Consider the following 22543-nt stretch of genomic DNA (forward strand, 5'->3'; position numbering starts at 1 on the left):
CAACTCCTCTTTGTGCTTCACAATCTCTATTTACAGCCTGTAAATAAAGAATAGCCGGAAGGGCTTCATGCCGGGAAAGGCTCGCGCAAAGCAGAACACAAACTTTTAATAATCATAAAAACAGAGTCTATATTGATTGCACTGATACAAAAGCATATGGGTGTGTATATGTGTGTGTGTATTTCGCTCGATCGCCTTAATGGTAAGGCACGTACGGCCGGGGAAGGTTTTCCTTTCGGAGCCGACGGCACGCAATAATTCGACCGGGCACAGAGAGAGATTACGCGACTATCGCGATTTTCATGCACGCACTGCGCTTACCTGGCTTTTCGTAGCCTCGTGTTTACGCTTGTTGGCTGAGCAGATGATCTTCCCACAAGAATTATCGGCCAGGTATCTTGCTGGCAAGTCGCTTGTTTGGAGGCGTAAGGTGACAGGCGCTGACAAGGCGATGGCAAGGCTGTCCCTTGGTGACTTGGTATGCTTTTCAGTTGAGAGACGCACGTGTGTACCCTACCTATACCTTATTTCTTCTGGCCTCATGGCGTCCCGCGCTAATACACATCACAAGACGCTTGTCTCTCCTTTCTCTCTCTCTCTCTCTCTCTCTCTCTCTCTCTCACGTACACACTCAGACGACTCCCTCTCTCTCCAGCCTTTCTCCCTAGCGCAGTCTAAGTGAGCATAAACGGCGTTTAGGTATTAATCGCCCGTTACAATACATGTATTTTATGTGTATTGAAAAAAACGAATATTTATTTATTTTATAAAACGCAATATTCTCTTATAAAAAAATTGTGATAGTTTATTGTTTCATAACCTAATGAATTTTAAAATTAATAAAGATTGAGGCAAACTAGACTGCTAAAGATTATTGAGTATGAAAAAAAAAAATTTATTCACAGAAATTCAAGAAATATCAAGTTAAAAACTTATTTCACCACACACGAAGCAATGCGCTAAATCAGTTACCGCCCACAAGTGATTCGGTTCAGTTACACATCAGAAGAGAATTTTACGTAACACATGCATATTTAAATTTGCTTACATCCCATTCATGAAACTTTAGATATCCTTGATTCAGGTTTTACCTACAAAAAAATCTGTTGATACGGGCAAAAATTCAAAAGTATTTGCTTCCAACAGATGAATTTGTACTCTACCGTGTTTGTAGAGTATGTTTGACAAAAGCTTCCAACTGCTTACAACCAGTAATAGAGTGTTACGGATATTGCTCGTGTTTCAAGCATAATAGATGTAAAAATCGTTTCAATCCTAGGCACAAATAGAAAAAATGTATAATATAGAGCGAGCTGTAACTCACTTAACTAGGTTGCAGGTCAGCACGTGAGAGACCGCAGCTCAATTCCCGGCCAGTGTGACTTTTTTGAACACATACCTGTGTATAATTTCACATGTGCTTTTTCACTGCCTCCTTGTGAAGGGAATGGGTGACCTTCTTGCAACAATATTGCCTATTTTCCCTTATCCCCATCCTGGAATGGAAGGCCTCTCATCCCTTTTCTTATCCTTTTCTAAAGTGTCAAGTGTCCTGAGTAGTGAATCTTGTGGTTCACAATGTACTTTCAATACATGTGACATACATTTATATACGGAGTACAAGTTATTAACGCCATAAAGTGAGTCAACTAAGTGATTTTTCAATTTAAATAACTAAAAATTAATAATTTTTTGACTTAATGTCCAGAACACGTATACACTTTTTTTTCTTATTTCAAACCATGTTAACAAAAAAAAATTTTCCGAAACGAATTTTTCTTACCATGGGCCCAAAGTGCAACTGCCTCTTTGTGCCCTGGGATCACACTTTGCGCCTTTGAAATCACTTTGGGCCCACGGGCAGAAAAGTTTTTTGTGCTCCCTGGGCCCAAAGTACTTTTCTGTCCTAGGGCCTAAAGTGATCAACCGGGCGCAAAGTGTGCCCACGGGCACAAAATTGAACTTTGTGCCCTCGGTAAGAAAAACATTATACGCGACTCGGGCACCAACATACAACAATCGCGTTCTTCGGGGGCTCATGTTTGTACTTTGTGCCCTAGTCACGTAATGTACCATTTCAGTTATCATAACTTGTTTAAGTTATTGGATTTAAAATAAATTGTACCATGTTTCGTACTTTGTAAAATAAGTATTCGTATTCAGTGAGAAAAAAGTACGAGACCGCATTGTTATTTTAGGATTATTTGGGAAGCTAATCGATCCAGCGCTCAAACAGGCATAATTACAAATCAGAAAAACAGTCGAAAACGCAATTTGTTTTTATCAGTATACAATCATTTTTACAGATTCAATCCGGCGTTGTGATATAATTCCATAGTTAAGGGTTTACAGAAAATATTGCTTTTTGAAAACCTGAGAAATAATTTTTTTTTTTTACTGGGTTACTGTGACAGCCCACTCGCTGAAACCTACACTCGCTCCGAAACATCTGGAGTTTTATAGGAACTTTTGTGAATGAAAACAGTTTTTGAAAAAATCTGCATTCACTAGAATTCGAACCCATGATCTCCTGAACGGTGTGGTATCAATACCATTGAGCTATCACCGCTGTTCTAATAAATATCAATTATTTTAAAATTATTTCTACTGAAAAATTGGTTAAACGCGTGATGAATTTTACAATTTTTTCTGTACGTTCTCACAGTTGGATTTGAGACAAATGGTACCACTGATCGTGATTTCTGAACAAAATATTCGTGTTCAGTGGAAATAAGACGTAATTACATTTTATTATTTTATTGCAAGACTATTAATAACGATATCTGAAAATGTGTATGAATTAATCCTGGTGTTTTTATGTAGACAGCAAGTAAGGACTCAGGTAGTACGTTGGTGTTCCCTTACCCCATCCCATCTTTCTTGCTGTCCTATTCCCAAGTGTCGAGTGCCGCAAAAAAAAGATGTATAACACTTTGTATGAAAAAAACTTAGTTCTATTAGACAATACTAGTTTTAGTAACAATTTAACAAATAATCATCCCTCAATTATTCATCTTATAATTAGTAATTCTTTGTTAATTGCAGATCCATTATAAATGGTTACTTATCGATTAAATCTGGAGAGAGTGACATAGTTGTAGCTGGTGGTCAAGAAAGTATGAGTCAATCACCTCATGCTATACATCTAAGGGATGGAGTAAAAATGGGTGGTGGCACAATGATTGATACCATGATTTTTGATGGACTTACTGATGCTTTCGGCTACATTCATATGGGTGTTACAGGTACTACTTATGATGATTTAAATTCATCTTTGTTCATTCTATGAAAACATTTTTTCAGTAACTCTATTTACCCAATATAAAGTTTATTTTCAGTACTCAATACCCCGAAAGAAATAAAGATCAAAACATTAGTCCAGCATTCAGTTTACAAATCACTTATTCTGTTATCTGTATCATTCATCTAAAAATGTTCGAATCATTCTTGAATGAAATTGCTTGTATTTATCGTCCATTCACGAGTTTATATGTTTGCCAGGGCTTATTCTTTTTATCTTGTCCTTTAGTGACCAAATTGAGATGCAACACTCTTCTTTTGTCATAGAATATTATCTGGTAAGCTATAGAACCTCTAGAGTTATCTTCCTATCTCCATCTTTGTTGTGAGTGGGTGATGATGTTCATAAAATGTGGTATTCCTTTTGTTTTATCGATGAAAAAGCGGCAGTTAAATATCAGAGTAGCATATGCTCTGAACTGAAGAGTAATAACATCCACTATTTACAGTCCTAGTTGCTGGGTGACAAAAATGAGAAAAATTATTATTTATTTTTGTTCTTACGAATTCGTGAAAAAACCGGTTTAAAAAAATGATAGTATGTTGTAAGAAGGGGAGGGAGGGGCTTACTTTTTTTATCCAAAAGTTAGAGTTGTTGAGAATTGAGATAAGACGTATGAAGTAGGTAAAGGACACTAGAGAACTATGAGATCCAAAGAGCTATAAACTTAATGGTTACGGTAAAAATTGTAATGTATAGAAGACGAAATGTGTGGGAAATCATACATAATGCAGTGCTGCTTCAAATGTATTTAAAAAAAAATTCAAGTTTCGTAGATAGTATCATGAAGATTGGAGAAATAGGAAATCAAAGGAGCTATAAAAACCAATGTTTATGGGATGCAGTTCTGCGTGGTTGTTTAAGAATAAGAGTGTAGGAGTGAGTAAGGAGCCCTAAGAAAACGAAAAAAGGTGTGCAGAAGTAAAAATAAAAAGTATCAAAAGTTATAAATTTCATTACATTTATTTATGTCTTTTTGTACATAAAAATTATTTAGTCCCTAATCTCTCTCTCTCTCTCTCTCTCTCTCTGCTATCGTCCATCCTGTTTACTATCTTACACTTTTCTTTGTGGAATAGTTACAGAGATATCTTGTTAAGGCTGAAAGTCGTAAAAATGTAGGGTACTAGCGTTGCGCACTAAAATTATATGTAAGTTTTACTGTATACTTAAACTTCCAAAAACCCCTGAATTTTATTATAATAATAGTGATAGTCGCACATTAGTATTTACGTCAGAGTTGTATAAAAGTAAAACACTACTCTGGAAAAGAAGTGTGCATGGTTTTTTTTTTTTTTTTTTTAGTCAAAGCAAAATTGTTATGAGTTCTCGAAAAAATCATTAGAAGCTGTACGAAAATCAAGGGGTGCTTTACTCATTGCTTATGCACACCCTCCTAGAAATCTTCTCAAGGGTGGGGTAAAATAGGAGCAGATGGATAATTGGTGAGGAACTCAAAACTAAAAAGAAAAGTCAATCTCTATCAGGCACTCATAGTCATAACAGATTTCTTTTACCTGTCGAAAACGAATTAGCGTGATCAACATGAAATCCATGATTAAAAAGTTGTGCTCTATGGTGTTGCAGTATGTTATGTACTAATTTTGGCTTCATGACGTGATTAAGGAGATTTATCGCAGTTAGCGGAGGAAAACTAGAAAGTAGTGATGGGGGAGTTAACATGCGGAAGCACTGGAAACTGTTTTGCACAGACTATATACATGCACCTGAACCTATTTTTTTCATTTTGTTGCAAAAATAACTTGTCGATTCCTCTAAAAAGTTAATACAACATTAGTTTTATGTATTGCGTCATGCAAAAAAAAAATAGGACGAATTCTACAGACCATTTTCTTTTTTTTTTTTTTTTTTACCGGGTTACCATGACAGCCTACTGGCCTACTCGCTGGGGCCACCCACTCACCACCTATGTGTGGGGGTGTATTGCCGCACCCATTTCCAACCCTTTTTACTGATATCATATCTGAATCCATGAGCACAGTGTGAGTATCTCCGGTGGAACACCTTGTCAGTTAAGCTGACACTTTGTACCAACGGTGTATCGGGTCCACTCTCCACTGTGTAGCCTTTTCCCGAACAGGACTCCATAATATTCCAGGACGTCCGCTTCTCGCCGGTTAAGCCGGCGCTCTCTGTCAAAGCATCGGATCCAAGCTAATTAGCATCCTCCGAGAAGCCCCATGTTCCAGGGACCACTCCTCGCCGGTAAGGCCGGCGATCCCTGCCTGACGCCTGGCATCGAATCCTCTAATCCCTACCTATAACACTGTTTCGTATTCATCCAGGACTGAAGACCTGCGAGGCAAGGAAAAAAACGCTGAGATTACTCTGAAGGAAAATTCCACGAAAAAACCCGCCGCGTAACAGACGGGGTTACATAGGAACTTTACTCGATGAAAACAGTTTTTGAAAAAAATCTGCATTCACCGGGAATCGAAATCACGACCCCTAGAAGAGCGTTGTATCAGTAACAAGCACGCTTACCACTGAGCCAACGCCGCTCTTACAAATCATTTTTTTATGAATTCTCTTTTCGTGTGACTTCTCCATAAGGTTACGTCTTAAATTAAAATTTTATCAACATTTTACTTTTAGAAAACGATGTTATAAAACGTTTCTAAATTTAACATGTGGCTTTTTAACATCATTGAATTATCCTGTTAAAATTTCAGGAAGATCTTACAGAAAACGCTATGTGTTGTAGGAGTTATTTGTCAGGGTTCGTTTGTGCCAACCAGACGAGTGTGTCCTACGAAATTTGTATTACAAATAGTGACATTGCGGTGCTTGTGTTAGCTGAAAGTTTATTACACAACTCACGAAAAAGTATGTGTTAAACTATTATTTAGTAACTACACTGAGAAAGAACTCACGCGTCTGCTGTTCCACAAGTACAGTCGTTGCGCGAATTGACCAAGCAGCCCTTGACTATATCAGTGGCGCATCAGCTGCACCACTTGGGCCGACTGAGCGTCCAGTGTGGATCGTCATTACGTATTTTACATAGTGCAGCTACCAAATGTGTCTATAGTCCGTCAGCCAGTCCAACATACGGTACAGCACTTGGTATATGGTACAGCAACCCGTATATAAATACTTACTCTTTTTATAACTATTTCATGTAACGTATAATGCTTCAGTATTTATTGCGGATGTACGTTAAATGGAGGATGGACCACTTCTTTCAAAGATATACAGCATATTCCGATGACTTCATGAAGTGGTGTCATGGTAAATGACTTTTTTTTTAACTCACATAACCTTATTTTTATTAGTCAGTACATTTATATTAATATAATATAAGTGATATTCTTCTCTTGCCTTTATTTAAATGAAATAACGGAAATAAGTTTAATTTAAAAAAATTAACAACTTTCACCTATATTGACTATATTCATAAATCGTTCAGTATGAATCGCCGGATTGACAGGGGATTTAAGATATAGTAAAGTTTGTTTAAACAGTATACTGGCTACAATAATAAGGAAAACATTTTATTTTTGTTATCAGTCACCGTATGCTGGAATATTTGTTTTTTCATGATAAAAGTGGTAGTATTTGTAAAAAATATTTTAATTCAAATTTTTGATTAAAATGAACAAGTTTTTAAAAATGGAAAATGAAACAAAGTGGCTTTCTGAGTCATAATGCGTTTAAACTTATCGCATTTCGATCGACGAATAAATACAGATACGATTTTATTCTCATGCTTAACGTATGGTACACTGTATGATGCAGTACTTGCGCTTGCCTAACAGCTCAACGCTCAAGCCAGTCTAGTAGTGCAGCTGACGCGCTAGTCTGGTGTCCTGTGCGTTCCAAACAAGCGGCAGCTCAACCGCGCCACCTTAAGGATGGATCACGCGCTAGGTTTCTCTCAGTGTACAAAAAAATAAATAAGTCGTTTTCAAGACTTGAATCAAACTATTATTTACAATTGAATTTCTTTCATAATTTTTGCTTTTGCTAATTTCAGTGAATACAATAGCTGAACATTTAGAAGAAGAAAAATAAATGCCAAGCATTACGATGAAGCAATGCCAGGTTGAACAGGATTACCAAAAAAAAATTTATATCTTGGAGCAAAGAAAGGTCAGTAAATTTTTTACTAGTTTGTTAGAGCTGACCGATTGATACCTATATAATACACATGATAATAACAACAAGAATAACAACAACTACAACAAAAACAACAACAATAATAATTTACTTATACTTTTAGGTTTACTAGCACGCACAGGTGCCCTAATATAACGCATCAAATGCCAAATTGATGACGCTGTTGATGAAAATATACATGTAGGTGCAAGGAACGCACACATATACACACATTCACAGCTGCTATTACCGTCGTCTGCTAAGAAACCAGAGGCTGTCCTTTGAGTACTCTGTGGCCTGAAGTAAGGTCCTTAGCAACGTGGCTTCGCGTTGGCAGATCCTTGGAGGACGCGTAGCTAACAAAAGCAACAAGCCAAGCTAGTGTTAGCGCTAACTTATTTTGAGCTCGTGCTTCCTACTTTTCCGTATAACCAGCAGAATCTCTTGAGGACGAACGTTGATGTCTGTTTGTATAGCAATCTGGAAGGTGCTTAGCGTTTACGGTAGTATGAAAAAGTGATCAATCATTGCCCTCTTTTCTCCCGGAATTTAAGAGTTACATGAGTGCTTAGTACAATAAACGTTGAATTCATTACCGTATTGCTAAACGGGTGAGATAAATTACTGTCACCCGCGTGGTGTGCTAGATTAAATTAGTGTCAATATTAAGCTAGTATACATTCAAGTGAACGACTTTTAGTGTTGGACCTACAACACTTGCTATTATTGAATAACGTTGAAAGATGTGATCCAGTGATGTGGTTGGAAAGACCTTTCATCTATGTTGAAGGTTTATACATAGTACTGCAGTGCAGTACTCAAAATATAAAAGAGTGCACGTATCATTTGGTTTTGTGGCAATCAGTGCCTCTCAAATGTCCCTTACGTACACAATTACCAATACCCCCGTTTCTTCCTCCACCGTTACTGTAATCCCCAGCAGCGGTGTGATTAATTAATAGCAAAATAAAAAGCAAACATGTCTGGCTCCATGTATGGGAGAAAAAAAATGATCTTTTAAAACTTAAATTATTAAAGATAGAAATAACAGAAAAACTTGTATTAGTTGACTGACTATATCACAATCATGCACTTGATAGAGATGACACAAAAATTTTTGACAAATAACTGCACCACCACAAAAAACTGGTATCCAAAGTTATTCATATAAAATATAATGAACATGGTATAAATAAGAAAGACAATATAATATTCACTTCAAAATTTATATCTCCCTTTATTATGAAAGTTCAATAACTTTTAATCAGCTCTAATACCTTTTTCCTTTATCTACGTCCTTCTCCTTGCATACTATACATAACCGAAGTAACATAAACCAACGGTATCCGACTACTGTTAGTTAATATTTACCATATGATGCATGATCACATCAAACTCTCACATAGATTGTACTCATTAATGTGCACTTTTCAATGTTATTAAGTTGTATAAGTCTGTTATTACCAAAGTTGAAATTCAAAAGTAAAACCATACGATTATTTCTTATGCATGCTATTAGTTACTTGTCAAGATCTTATATTGTTGTTAATCTTATGACCTAATGAGGCTGGCACAAATAGCCAGAAAAACATCACTAATAAAACTACTATTGAGTAAAATGAAAGTTACAACTTAAATTGCAAGCACTGCATTAAACATCTTTTTGGATATAAAAAAAGTTGTAATATATAAGTATACAAATATTATAGAAACGTGTGCAGATTTGAATCCAAAAGTTTTTAACTATATTCGCATATTTTTTAGGAATCATGATAGTAGTTGTTGCAATACTTTAGCCCGTTAAAGCAAATCTCCACCATATAGATAAGCTCATTTTCCATGATAAGCAAAAACCAGGCATGCAAGGTAGGGGAATACCCCTCACTAACGGCTTTTCCTTCGACTCTATGCATGGGAAGGGGCTCTCTCACTTTTTAGTTACTTGTAATGATGACATTCTTCTCTCTCTTAGTATGGGTATACTTTTTGTGAATAATAACCATATATTTCATTTATTAAAAGAGTCCAGAGTTTTTTAATTTTATTTTTTCCATTACATTAAAATGAATTTGATAAATAAGGATGTGATGTAAATTTTAGATAAGTAACAGCAAAGATAAGTACAATTATTAATTTATTTGAGAATTTAAAGGTTCTACATGTGCGTTTGTATGAAATGACATAATGTTGTATATGAAATCGCATGCATGTTCTTTTGTTAAATATTTGCGCTTCGCAGTATCTACAGACACAACTTTTTCATACATACTCTCTAAAAAGGTTAATAATAAACTCTGTATCACTCATATCTCTTACAATTTGCTTTACAATATCAGGTTTAAAATAATCGATTTGTATTTCATACATATTACTACCTTTTTCTAAAATATAATCTAAAAATTTCTGCATTACAGCAGGCACAAAATCTGACAAATCACTTAATACATGTAAATTAAATGTAATGCAGTTGACAATAAATTCGCTCAAATGGTGAAAAGTACCTTTTTTCAGTACTAAACTATGACGGTGTTGCTTCGTAAAAGTACCACTCATGTCTTGTTTTCTTCTTTTTTCAAACTCGATAGCCTTATCGTTATAACTTACAGTAAACTTCAGGGACTAGTTGGGTATATATAACGCTCGAACCCCGTCTAATAACTTGTCTTATTATAGTACCTTCTTCACCATTGGCATAACATCGCTCTCCCCCCACCAACATGGCCTCATACTCCCGTACAACAGCGTGAGCTGCGCTCCCCCCACCGCTACCACCCTAGGGTGGGTCCAGAACCCCCCTAGTGTACCTACTGGCGTTGGCTGAATTTATTGTTCAGATTATTAATATCGTACGCATGCAAGCACAAGCCTACGCGTGCACCACGGGAGAGCGTACGCATGCACGCACAAGCGTACGAGCTCTCACAGGAGGTTAAATTAGTATATTTGTAATCTTAAATTATTATATAGACAGTAACATAGCTTGAACGAAAAAAATCTGCATATACACATGCCGTTGTTGCGGAGCTTACATCTTATTCAAGCCCTGTAGTATACAAGTCTTCAGTCGCTCAGTTGGTTAAGCATCTCATTGGTATAAAATGGTTAATCACATTAATCCGTTGAACTTTTAATTTTTTAATTTTAATTTAACTTTACTTCTTTTTATAATTTTTTAATTCTTGTAAGCAAGTAATAAGAAAATTTTGCGGATAGTTTATTCAAATAAAGATATAATGTGTTAGTTTATACCATTTATTGATCATGATCTTACTTCAACATGTACAATTAAGAATTTTATAGATTATTTCTCACCTTTTGCTACACAATCGACAAAATTTTCACCTATAATCCAGTCTGGATTTTTTTTTTTAATATATAATGGTTATGTGCACTGTAACACTTATCACCATTATACGTCGAAGTTTTTAAAGATAAAGTCTTGATAAAGGTGACATGGCGCGCTCGCTCTCTTTTCAGCACAATGTCGGCCTGGACGCACCTTGCTCACGTGAGAGCAATTTTGCCATTTACCTAGTTTTTTTTTTTTTTTTTTTTTTTTTAGCTCTTGGTCGACTTTAACCAGGTCGTAACTCAAAGACTTCGTCTTGCTCACTCAGCAACATCTTCTACGAATTCGTAAGTATTCTTCGTTCCTATTTTTTTCTTATTTCTTGCTAGAGCTTTTACACAGCTTCAGTAAGCTATTTTTGATGTTCTTCAAAGCGTTTATAATTTTGTATATAATGTGTAAATATCCATATATTCCAATTTGAAAGTAATACAATGTTCAAGAAATAAAAGAGTGTAGTTTTTACTTTTATTATTATTAATCACGCTTCCACCCCAGTAAACATAAAGTGCTCCGTCTCTGTGGTCGGGACTCAATCAGTAAATTGACCGAGATGTCACAAAATAAACATTTTGTAGCAAAGAGTGGTTCCGGGGGATCGCCACTTCTTGGAACCACCTCTTACATTTACTGCCACTATTTTTTATTTTTTGCCGATTCAGCAGCATTCCTTCATTTTCAATAAGACTCTGTTAGGCTTTGATTATTCCACGCTTAGCTTATGCCTTATGCCTTATTCAAACAACATACATTAGAAAATACTAGTAGAGGTATTTTGTGATGTTCCAAATGTAAACATATATTTATATGATACACACAGTCCTGTATATTTTTTTTTTTATTAGTTACTATACAGCGTCATTTATAATATTTGTCAAAAGGGACACCAATTGAATGTTGTACTGATACATCTTATGTTTCTTCACACTATGCCTTAGCTTCCCTAAAAATGAGAAAAAAATCTTCATATTTCTCCGTTTAAGTAAACCAGTAAAAAAGGTCATATAAAAAATAGCCTCCTAGCCCCCCTCCATTTAAAAGTGCTGCCTGCACCTCCTTTTGATCTTGTCCCTAGAATATACTAAATGGGATCTTAAAATAGTATTGCATAAAATGATCAAGATTTTTATACTGAAAATAAATTTTACTGTGCTTCTCTACAATTAATTTTATACACGTGTATGTATATACCTTTAAATATATTAAATAGTGAGTTTAAAGGATTTAAATTCTCTTATTTTAATAAGGTCAAATATATGTTTGATCCCTTAAGATAAGATAAAATTAGTTGAGTTTGATCCATAGTTATAATATCCTTTGGCCCCCCAGCCCTCTCATTTTTATAATACCCCTTGGACCCTTATTTTTGTAATACCCTTAGGACCCTTCAACCCCCTTCGATTTTTTAACACCCATTGGCTCATTCAGCCCCCTCATTTATATTATACCCCTTGTCCCTCTTCATGCCCTCATTTTTATAATACCATCTTGACCCGCATCAACCCTCCTTTCATACATATCAAATAATTCAGTCTGCTTCTTATTATTTCTTTTTTTCCGATTCCAATCTTTATAGAATGGTTCTACAATAGGTTAAATCTGTAGATTAATAAAAAGTTCTATGGGCAGTGATACTTTTTGGAAGTCGAACTAATGCTATGCCAGTTCTAGCTGATGATATATTTTTTTCCATAAAGAATGAAATAATAAATTCTTGTTTTGTATAAAAATGTTTTGCTTGATTATCTGGAACTGTCTATTAATTAAAGTTTTGTCATTTTTTTCGCGTATAATTTTGAAAATATTCTCTTAGTCCCTGTTTAAGCAACAATGTATATAAAAACACTAAACACTTGCTCATACGTCAAAATTAATGATTAATTAACACGATGGTTTATCTTGAAAAGTTATGCTCAGATACACCATAGTTTTAATTGATTACTGTTGAAGTTAAGAAATATTACATAAAAAATTTATTTACAGAATGCCCCTTCTTTAGAGTTTTTATGTTTTTATTAAGCACCTATTTTTAGCATTACTACATTTATTGAGTCACAAAACCAATCTGATTTATAATTTTATTCATACGAATTAGTGTATAATTTTTAATGTTTATATTGAAATCGTCTGTAAAACAATTTTCGTAATTTTTTAAACTCTTATTACCTTAAAATTTTCCAAAATTAAAAATAAAGCAAAAAATTCCCTTATCCAAATAAGTAGTATTATAGCTTGTTATAAGCGGCCTACTGGGGTGGGTGGCTTTGAACAGCGAAAGGGATTTGGGGTGGGCGAGAATCCTCGTCAAGGATGACGAGAGTGACTGAAATAAGAGTCGATACATAGAGCCGTTTGCGTGATTTTATACATAGGTATTTATCATGTGTACTACCTTGTATACTATCAAGTGCAAAGTTTGAAATTGGAGCTGCGCGCTACATTTAAAAACTCAAATTTATGTAAAACGATAAAATGAATGAATAGTAGTTATTTTGATAATTAATAAAATAATACCTTGGACGGTAACAGGCTCTTGCCTCTTAGAAAATATTACTAAATTAAACAACTATGTCTACTAAGCCCACCATAAAAGCAGTTTTTTTAAAGGTTTCGCATGTAACATTGTTATGCGTCCTCTGATTTCCAAATCATCTGGCTCCTCGTACAAATTTCATATATCTTTCCATAAGATATAGTGATTTTGAAAAGTAAGTTAACAAAATTATATTAGTTTTTACTTTATTTTTATTAAGTTACGGAAGCTTGGGCAGTTTTAAATAAAATACTGGCTAGTTCTGAAATTGAGAGATTATGTACATAAAGTATCCTAGATTTTTGTGTAAAAGAAAAGGTAGGTCTACACATTTATTTTCGAGAAAATCGACATTCAGTTGACTACCTACCGCAGTAGAAAGCTGTAAGCCTACACATCAAATTGATACGTGTACTTTAGATTATAAAGAATCTATTATTTCAAAAAAAAGATAGGATCGACACGTTAAATTTTGAAAAAACAGCGAGGAAAACGTTATAGTGGTGAGACACCGTTGAGCTGCCTCGAATAAGCTCGATGAGTAGGAAAAACTAAGAGAAAAAAAGTGGTATAGGGCATAGGTAGGCTAGGATAGGAGGGGAAGGAAGGGAGCGAGAGAATAGCTACGAGGGAAGACAGAATAGCTTGGGCCTGCGAGCGCTCGTGAAGCGTTTTTCTCTGCGTTTTTGTTGCTACGGTTTGTTGTTGTTGCAACTGCGTTGGTCTCTTTTGCTGTCCTCGACGTTTCCCTTGACGCGACATTCCGGTGCAGTATTTGGTGCTGGTGTTTGTCTTAGATCCTGCTAAGAGAGCAGGCAACGTTGAGTTCAAGGCCAACGAAGCGAGGAGCCTCGAACAAGGCCTACGTCTTGGTTAGCAGGGATGCCTGCTGACACCAGTAAAAAGGCTTCTCCTTAACACCACAGCCACCAGGAGAGACGACGTTCCGACGACAGCGTCCCACTGATCGGCCCTTAATTAGCCCGTGTCACGATTTTGCGCCTCGAGCTCGTCGAGCAATCGCGCTCAACGTACACACACACACACACACGCACATGCACACATACACACACCCGCGAGTAACGTTCTGTATTTTATTGTATTTTGAATATATTATTTTATTTTAAAATATTACTTGCGAGTGCTAATTTCTCTGTGTAATCTATTTTCCATCCTTGTGTATCATGTTGAAGTTGTTACGAGAAGCGACGACGACGACGCTGTAGCCAGCCATCCTTAGTCCTGACGGTGTCTCGACGGACGGGACCCGCGCACATCATTTTACAGGAAGTGTCGCCAAGGATAGCTGGGCAACACAGGCCCAGTCGAAATGCAGTGAGTCTGTTTAATAATTCCGCATCGTTCGAGCACCCCATATCAACGTTGAACTTGAAAATTGTTTTGGTCAGGTACTGTAAGAGCGCATGTGCCATAAAAGTTGCAACAGTCCATCAATAAGATGGCGTACCATTTAAATAGACAGTATACGTGAACGCGAACAATGGTACGTTCTGTATACTAGTAATTGAAAAATAAGTAATCGGTTCTTTTTAGTTAAGTAAAAATCTTTATTTAAATGATATGGATAATTTTAGTTAATGTATTCTCATTAAAACAATTAAAAATAACTTATTCTTTTAAATACAATTCATTTTTGCCACTCTAACAAGGTTTGATATTGATCATATTACTGATAAATAACTTACATCTTGGAGCTCCCGAAAGCTTCGTGAAGTATTTTTCAGTAATCCTTTAAACTATACGAATGAGTTCGTTACCAGAAAGTTGTTGCAGTTTCTGCTTTCTCTGCTATCGCCGGAATCATTTTCGGCTGGCCTCCTTCACTGTATTTCGCTCTTTAGCGTAGTCTGAGGCTACTGACATCCTCGAAATACACCCGAGTTGCCTCAACCAACATGTTATGCTTTACGTGTATAACGTACTTCTGAGTCGTGGGAGTCGAGAGTTGACTAAAACTTCAAAGGATAGGTAACATATGTAAAAGGAGCCATTTGTCCTCTTAATGGTGCGTTTTTATAGCGTCAGACCGAGTAAAAGAGCTCTTTAATTGAATTAAGTCAACCAATGAGCGATATTCTTGCAGACTGTGTTGACAGCAAAACAGTGGGCCTGCGCAATGATGTTTCATGTTATGATTTCATGTATTGTGGGACAAAAAAGTTAACAAATTTCGCAATGAATCCTTCAGAATCAATTTTTAAAATAATGAAATAACTTGTTGATAAAATTTTTTAAATTGTTATACGTTATTAGAAATGGACAATCAATGCACAAGTAAATTATTCATTAATACATATAATATAATTTATACATAAATGTATATGCATTCTTACAACGAGGCTGGTCGCATTATATGTCAGCATATTATGGAATATTTAACTTGAAGCTAATACACACAGACACACGCACATAAGTGACGTATAAGCTCCACTTGTCGTATAAGAATGTGTACATACACAATACGTCTTGCATAAATTTGACGAATGAATTGCGTTCTTACTTAAAATATGGTTCTATGTATCAACTCGGGATGTAACAGTATGGAGGTTTGGGTGATTTTGAATAAAATACTGGCTAGTTCTGAAGTTAAGAGATTATGTAAATAAATTATGCTAGAATTTTTTATGAAAAAAAAAGGTAGGTCAAACCTATTATTTTCGGAAAAATTGGTTGTGACAATTCGTCATTTTAACACGTAACCTTATGAAACCTGAAATTCAATTGACTACCATACCGCAATAAAAAGCTGTGGGCCTACACATTAAATTGGTACATGTAGTTTAGATTACAAAGAATCTATTATTTTAAAAAAAGGATAGCATCAACACGTTAAATTTTGAGACAATAGCAGGGAAAATGTCGAACTTGAGAATGGTGTTGTTTAGGTACTGTGAGTGCACGAGTGTAAGTATTCGCTATGTGCAGTAATCTGAAACAGCGCGCGCCACCTGCCCGGGAAGAAGGAGGCGAATCTGGATAACACGATTACATAGCCTGTTTTGGGCTGCTAACTTTGTTAATTCTTTTTTGTACATAGAATGCATTTTCGATACTTGAAGTATCGGTTTTCAGTGTCGACAATTTTTTTTAAACAGATTACAACTATCACTTTATATTTAAAAAAAATAAATAAAAAAATAATGTATCAAAAAATTATTTTCTACTCAATATTAATTCTTAACACTAAAAATCTAAACTTTAAATATCAAAAATACATTCAAATTACAAAAAACAATTAACAAAGTTTGCAGCCTATAACAGGCTATGTAATCATGTTATCCAGCATCGCCTCCTTCCCGTACATGTGGCACTATTTCATACTACTGCACACAGCGAATATAACAGTAGAATAGACAAGGTGTGGTGTTGTCAGTTTTATAGTGGCAGGGCCGTCAACTTTACACACAGTACCTTGAAGAAACTAATGCATTTTTTAATATCGGTTTCCGCAGTGACTTTTCCGCGTATTATTTTTATTTTGTTGACACATATGTATCATCAAAATGATTGTAAAAAAAATAATACAATGAATCATTTGTATGACAAGTACACAAGAGGCCCCCAATATATATGACACTAAATGCCCAAGACTTCTTAACAGAGTATTATTTTTAACAGATCTATTTATCTGTTACATTGATTGTAAAGTATATCATAGTCAGAATAAAAGAAGTGTACAAGATAACAATAAAGGAGACACAAACTTTGAATTAAAAAAATGAAAATAAAGGATGGAGTCTAAAACTTAATTTTATTCATGCATGGATATGTATACAATTGTTTGTGTAGGTCATTCCAACAAACCCCCACTGCCTCCTCAAAATAAGGTAAAATTCCGTCTTTTTTCTTATTTTGGCTTGCTTCACTTTGTCTGAACCTCCCTGCCACATCTTCTCGTAGCTCCCACACACCCCCTTCGCTCTCTGCAGAATTTTTCTTGACCTCCTACCTTCGACCCCCTGCAGCCGCACACCATTTTTGTGAAATCTTACTAACCTTCACGGACCACAACACTTACCCACACATATACATGTATACGTATTATTTTCTTTTAAAATTTACTTATACAGCAATCTACTATAAGACACAAGGTTTAAAAATAAACTAACATGTATATGTAGACATGTTAGTAAACATTATTTGCTGGTTACACATGTATTAACAACATGGAAAACGCATGCAGACATGGTTTTAGTTATTCTGACTTACATTATTGTTCAAAATCAATACTTCATTTTGAGTTTGAGTTATGAATTGAATGTAAAAACATGAGCGTGTGTGTAATCAACTCTTGAAAATTGTCGTTTATTGCTTAGATTGAATTACGTGCCATGGAGTCTCGCTCTCTTTGTACACCAATCACTGTCAAGAATAAACTTCTAAGACCACCAATTGTAAGCTTACAAGCGTGTGAGTGGTTAGCCAATTACGTAAGGCCAAGAGAGCTAGAAGAAGGCTAGTAGCGTCTAGACATAAGTAGGTTTTGTAATTATTTGTATATCAAGTAGAATATGATAAAATGATAATTTTCTTCTCTTTTAAAGGTTAAAAAATTAAGAACATGCATACAACGCCTGAAGCAGACAGTTTATTTGAAAACCATCTGCCAATCTCAATCGGATTTTTATCAAGGGGGAGAGAGTTCTTTATACTGACTGTATTATTAAATGTGAAAGGAAAATAAGATCGAAAGATGCTTTTTATGATATCACAGAAAGAATATCAGGATCTGGAAAAGTTATAAAAATGAGGGATGCAGGCAAACAGTTCCTTATTATTGCACGTACTTCGAGCAAAAGCCGTCTTATTTTGCACTAATACGTTTTCTATGTAAATACATTTGGGGTTACCTGAAAAAGCAGGAAATAACAAATAATTGTTAGGGGTTAGTACGCAAAGCGCGCAGCAGTTCCACTCAAATATGGATCGTTCTATGATAACTGACATATTTTAATGGCCAGAACGGACAAACACGCAACAAACACACAAAATAAGTTTTTAATTGCTAAACAATTTTGTTTGTATTGTCCATAATCGAAATGAGTTATAATGTTTCGGGCCTTGCTGTATTTGCTCAAGAAAAATTTTTTTTTTTGTTAATCGTAGCGGTACAGGCTTTTAAAAATCTTATTATAACCGAGTTGAAAACGAAGTCATAATGCGTTTTGAATCGCTACGTGATTTTAGCAAAAAAATGAGCCTTATGGGCTCTTATAAATCTCTCAAAAAATCTACATTGTTACACACTAAATAAAAATAATATTTCGCCATTGCACTTATATCATATAAATAATAGATACATTTTAACCCACCCCTTTTCCAGTCAATAACCGAAAGCTACAAAGAGATTCATATCATTCCTTTTCGTTGCGAGCTCTTAGTTTTTATTTTGGAAAGACAGAATCTTCGAATTAATAAGATTTTGATTTTGCAACTTTAACAGCATCCAAGTCTTCGATACAATTTTTTTTTTTTTTTTTTTTTTTGCTGTCTGAAACACGTGAAAATAAGGGTTTTTGTTAATTACGTCAAGATTTTACGCCGTAAAAAAATTAAAATCTTCTTATTTCGATTCCAAGTGTCGTCAAATTTATAAGTTTATGAGTAAGAGACGTATTGCAGTAAACATTCCTAGATTAATTAAAAAAGTTTTCAGATCGATATCTCCTTAACGACGTTGTAATCGACTGGGACATTAGGTATGCCATTTTCGGTTATGTGACCCATACATATCAAAATTTTAAATAATAGCGAAATTGGCTTAGTAGTTAGCGTACTTATTACTGATATAACGCTGTTCTAGGGGTCATGGGTTCAATTTTCGGTGAGTGTAAATTTTTTCAAAAACTGTTTTCACTGGTTCCTATGTTCCTGTAAAACCCCTGCTGTTTTGAGGCGGAATTTCCTATAGAATTTGACTTTAGAGTGATTCCAGGATATTGTTCTTGCTCTACAGGTCTTTGGGCCTGGGTAAATGCGAAACAGTGTTAGGGCTATTGTTAGAGATTAGCGGATCCGATACCAGACGCTAGGTGGGGATCGCCGGCCTTATTGGCGAGGAGTGGTCCCTGAAGCAGGGGGCTTCTCTGGGAATGCCAATTAGTCTGGACTTGATGCTATGTTTTGGCAAAGGGTACCGGCTTAACCGGGGAGGAGTTGATATCCTGAAATACAGAGTTTTCTCCGGGAAACGGCACCGGAAGGTGGCGAATGGACCCGATGCACCATTGATGCAGAGGGTGCCAGCTTAACCGGTAAGGTGTTTTACTTGAGGTATTCCTACTGTGCTAATGATGTAATAAGTATGATATCAATTAAGAGATTGGTAAAATGGGTGCGGCAATACACCCAAAAACAAAGGTGGTAAGTGGGTCGCCTTGGTGACTAGGCCAATAGGCTGTTGTGACAACCTGGAAAAAATGAATATTAAAATTTTTAACTATTTTCACCCATATTGGAAATGAAATCAATTTTTAGAAAAAAAAATTTTTTTTACTTATAATTAAAATAGATGTTATGCCTTATGAGATTTTTTTAAATCATAGCGTCTCGATAACTAGACGGCGCTTTATTAGCAAAATATTTTCATACAATTTTAAAACACTTTTTTCGTATTAGACGTATGCATAATATTTAGAATTGCATCAACTTTTTTTTTTATCAGCCTGAATAGCTTTTAAACAAGTAAATGCCTATGAATTGGAATAAGAATACGTTGGAGGTACATGTAGGTGAATAAAATTACGTTATCAGGAAAAATATACTAAAGAATAGCCGATGGCTAGTCTATTAGATACAAGCCTACAAAAAAGAGAACAATGTATTCGTATTTTTAAAGATTTAACAAAAGAACTCGTTAAAATGTACAAGACTTTATTTTTCTATCCTGTGTTTTCGGCATTTAACGAATTTTAATGTACAGTCACTATGTATATTTCATAATTAAGTACCTGCAAATGAGACATCAAACATCATTTACTTTTATGTACATGTTGTTTTTACTATGATTAATTTTGTTTAATAATTGTAAGTAAAACAGTAATAAAATTCTTAAAAATGTGCTTATAACAATGATTTCTGACACCATAAAAATTTAACGATGGCCGTTTTTTATTCCTAGGTATTTCGCTTTAAATTTGAGATTCACACAAACCTTAAATTTAAAAATTCATTTACGTTATCATCTAATGTGACAGTGAGATACCGTCGAGCCATCATCGGTAGGCTAGGACAGATAGGTGAAGAGAGAAAAGAGAAAAAGCGAAGAGAGGAGTTTAGTTTAGGCTTTCGAAGCACGCATTGCGAGATTTCGTTTTTACGCTGGAAGCAAATTGATTTTTTGGAATTTTCGTCTTTTGTTGTTGCAATTATAAACCCAACACTTTTTAAGTTTGTTTATTGATACAATACGATCTTAGGCGAGTAAGCTAAATCGATTAGCAACCTCTTACTTTTTTAGTCCGTTTATTGATAGTCTGTCTCGTGTTTTTAATCTATAAAATATATTTTTAGGCAAGGTAGCATTGGCGATAAAACACCTAACATTTTTTTGGTCATTTTATCAATAAAATATATTCTTAAGCAAGTAAGCATCGACTATTAGAATCCCAACACTTTGTAATCGATTTATCAATAAAATCTACTCTTAAGCAAGTAAGCATTGACGAGTAACACAGGAGTTTTCTATTATTTTCGATAAATGGCGATCGCATCGTAGTATGATGGATCAAATTTAGTATGTGACGTTCTCGTTATTATTTACGGCTAATGACCGAGGAGAAAATCACGTTGTTGACTATAAAGGAGTCGTGGGTTCACGGTACTTACCAAGACCATAACATCCTATCTAATGCATGAAATAAAACTAAGAATTATCTCCCGCCCTTCTAATGCCCCATGTAGAGATGAAAAGATAGGAACTATGGAAAATTCAGAAGTTTGTCAATACTCAATATATTACGAGTATATCAAACATCTAAAGGAAAGGTAATAGGATCCCTTACCCGCAAAACTATAAATTATCTTTTGGTGGTTAACGTTACAATTTCGTGAAAGGTGTCATAGTACATATAAATAGTTTTTCAACGCAATTAATATGCGAAATAACGTGTAAATCGAAAATATCATGTATTCAATCAAGTTCTATACACAGGAGCGCGTGGCTCGGATTACATAAACGGCATAAGACGCTCGTTCGCTTAAAAACTTATTGAAGTGTTTGAACAATCGTAAAGTTCAATACGCTATTCTTAAAACAAATAAATTAATTAAAAATCGTTAGAAAAGAATTATCAAAAGAATGATTCAATAATTAATGAATAACAAGAATATAAAAATAGCTGGCGTAATTTGTACGCGAAAGGCTCGGACACAATGCCTCACCAAGCACGTCGTTATAAGCCAGTGTTGAGAGATCAGTCTAGAAGCCCGAAAAAAAGGTACTTTGACCTGCTAGGCAGAGAATCAAGAGCTAGAATCTGATGTGGCTGTGTCTTGATCGTACAGCAAACCTCGGTTTTTCGGCGGCTCGGCAATTGCTTCGTGAGGGGGAAATTTGCGGACTCTCATCATTGGTAGAATGTTGTTGTCTCTTTCCCTCTACTCCTGCACTTCATGACGCACACTATCGCTATATTTGCATATCCTACTTATCAGCGGAAGCTTAAAACACTAAATAATAATTTTGTATTTTTAATAGTCGAAATTGATAAAAAAAATTTTACTTTTTTTTATGTAGGAGTGACCGATGGTCACAATTTATGAAATCTGCTCTTAGGCGAGTAAGCATTAATGACTAGAAACAAAACAGTTTTCTTATATTTTAAATCAATTAGTTTTACTTTTAAGCGAGTAAGCGTCAGCGATGAGAAACGCCACACTTTTTTAGTCGATTTAATAATAAAATCTGCGCTTAAGTAAGTAAGCATCAGCTATTAAAAACCCAACGGTTTTCTAGTTTTTTTTTTATAAATAAAATATACTTTAAGGCAAGTAAGCATCGGAGATTGAAGACTTAACTTATTTTTAGTCAATTTAATAATAATATATGCTTGTAGGCAAGTTTTTTTTTTTTTTTTTTTTTTTTTGGTGAAGGAAAGAAAAATGCATTGAGGCACACCGCAGGGACAGCGGTAGTGTGGGACTCGGTGGATTTTTTTTATTAGACCACCCATACCCACTAAACCCCCCCCATGCCGCGTGGCTTTTAATCCACCCTGAA

The 22543-nt window shown here is 35.2% G+C and overlaps 1 protein-coding gene across 1 annotated transcript in view; it reads left to right on the top strand.

Moving 5' to 3' along the window:
* Acat2 (Acetyl-CoA acetyltransferase 2) overlaps positions 1-22543 on the top strand; it is a 157172-nt gene that overhangs the window by 66262 nt on the left and 68367 nt on the right. Inside the window, exon 4 of the mRNA XM_014357606.2 lies at positions 3046-3245. Coding sequence (XP_014213092.1) covers positions 3046-3245 — 200 coding nt within the window. The remainder of the gene's footprint in view (positions 1-3045; positions 3246-22543) is intronic.

Source organism: Copidosoma floridanum, unplaced genomic scaffold, assembly GCF_036245765.1.
Source record: "Copidosoma floridanum isolate Cflo_tuat_1 unplaced genomic scaffold, Cflo_Japanese_pri ptg000004l, whole genome shotgun sequence".
In the NCBI taxonomy this organism is placed as follows: Eukaryota; Metazoa; Arthropoda; class Insecta; order Hymenoptera; family Encyrtidae; genus Copidosoma; species Copidosoma floridanum.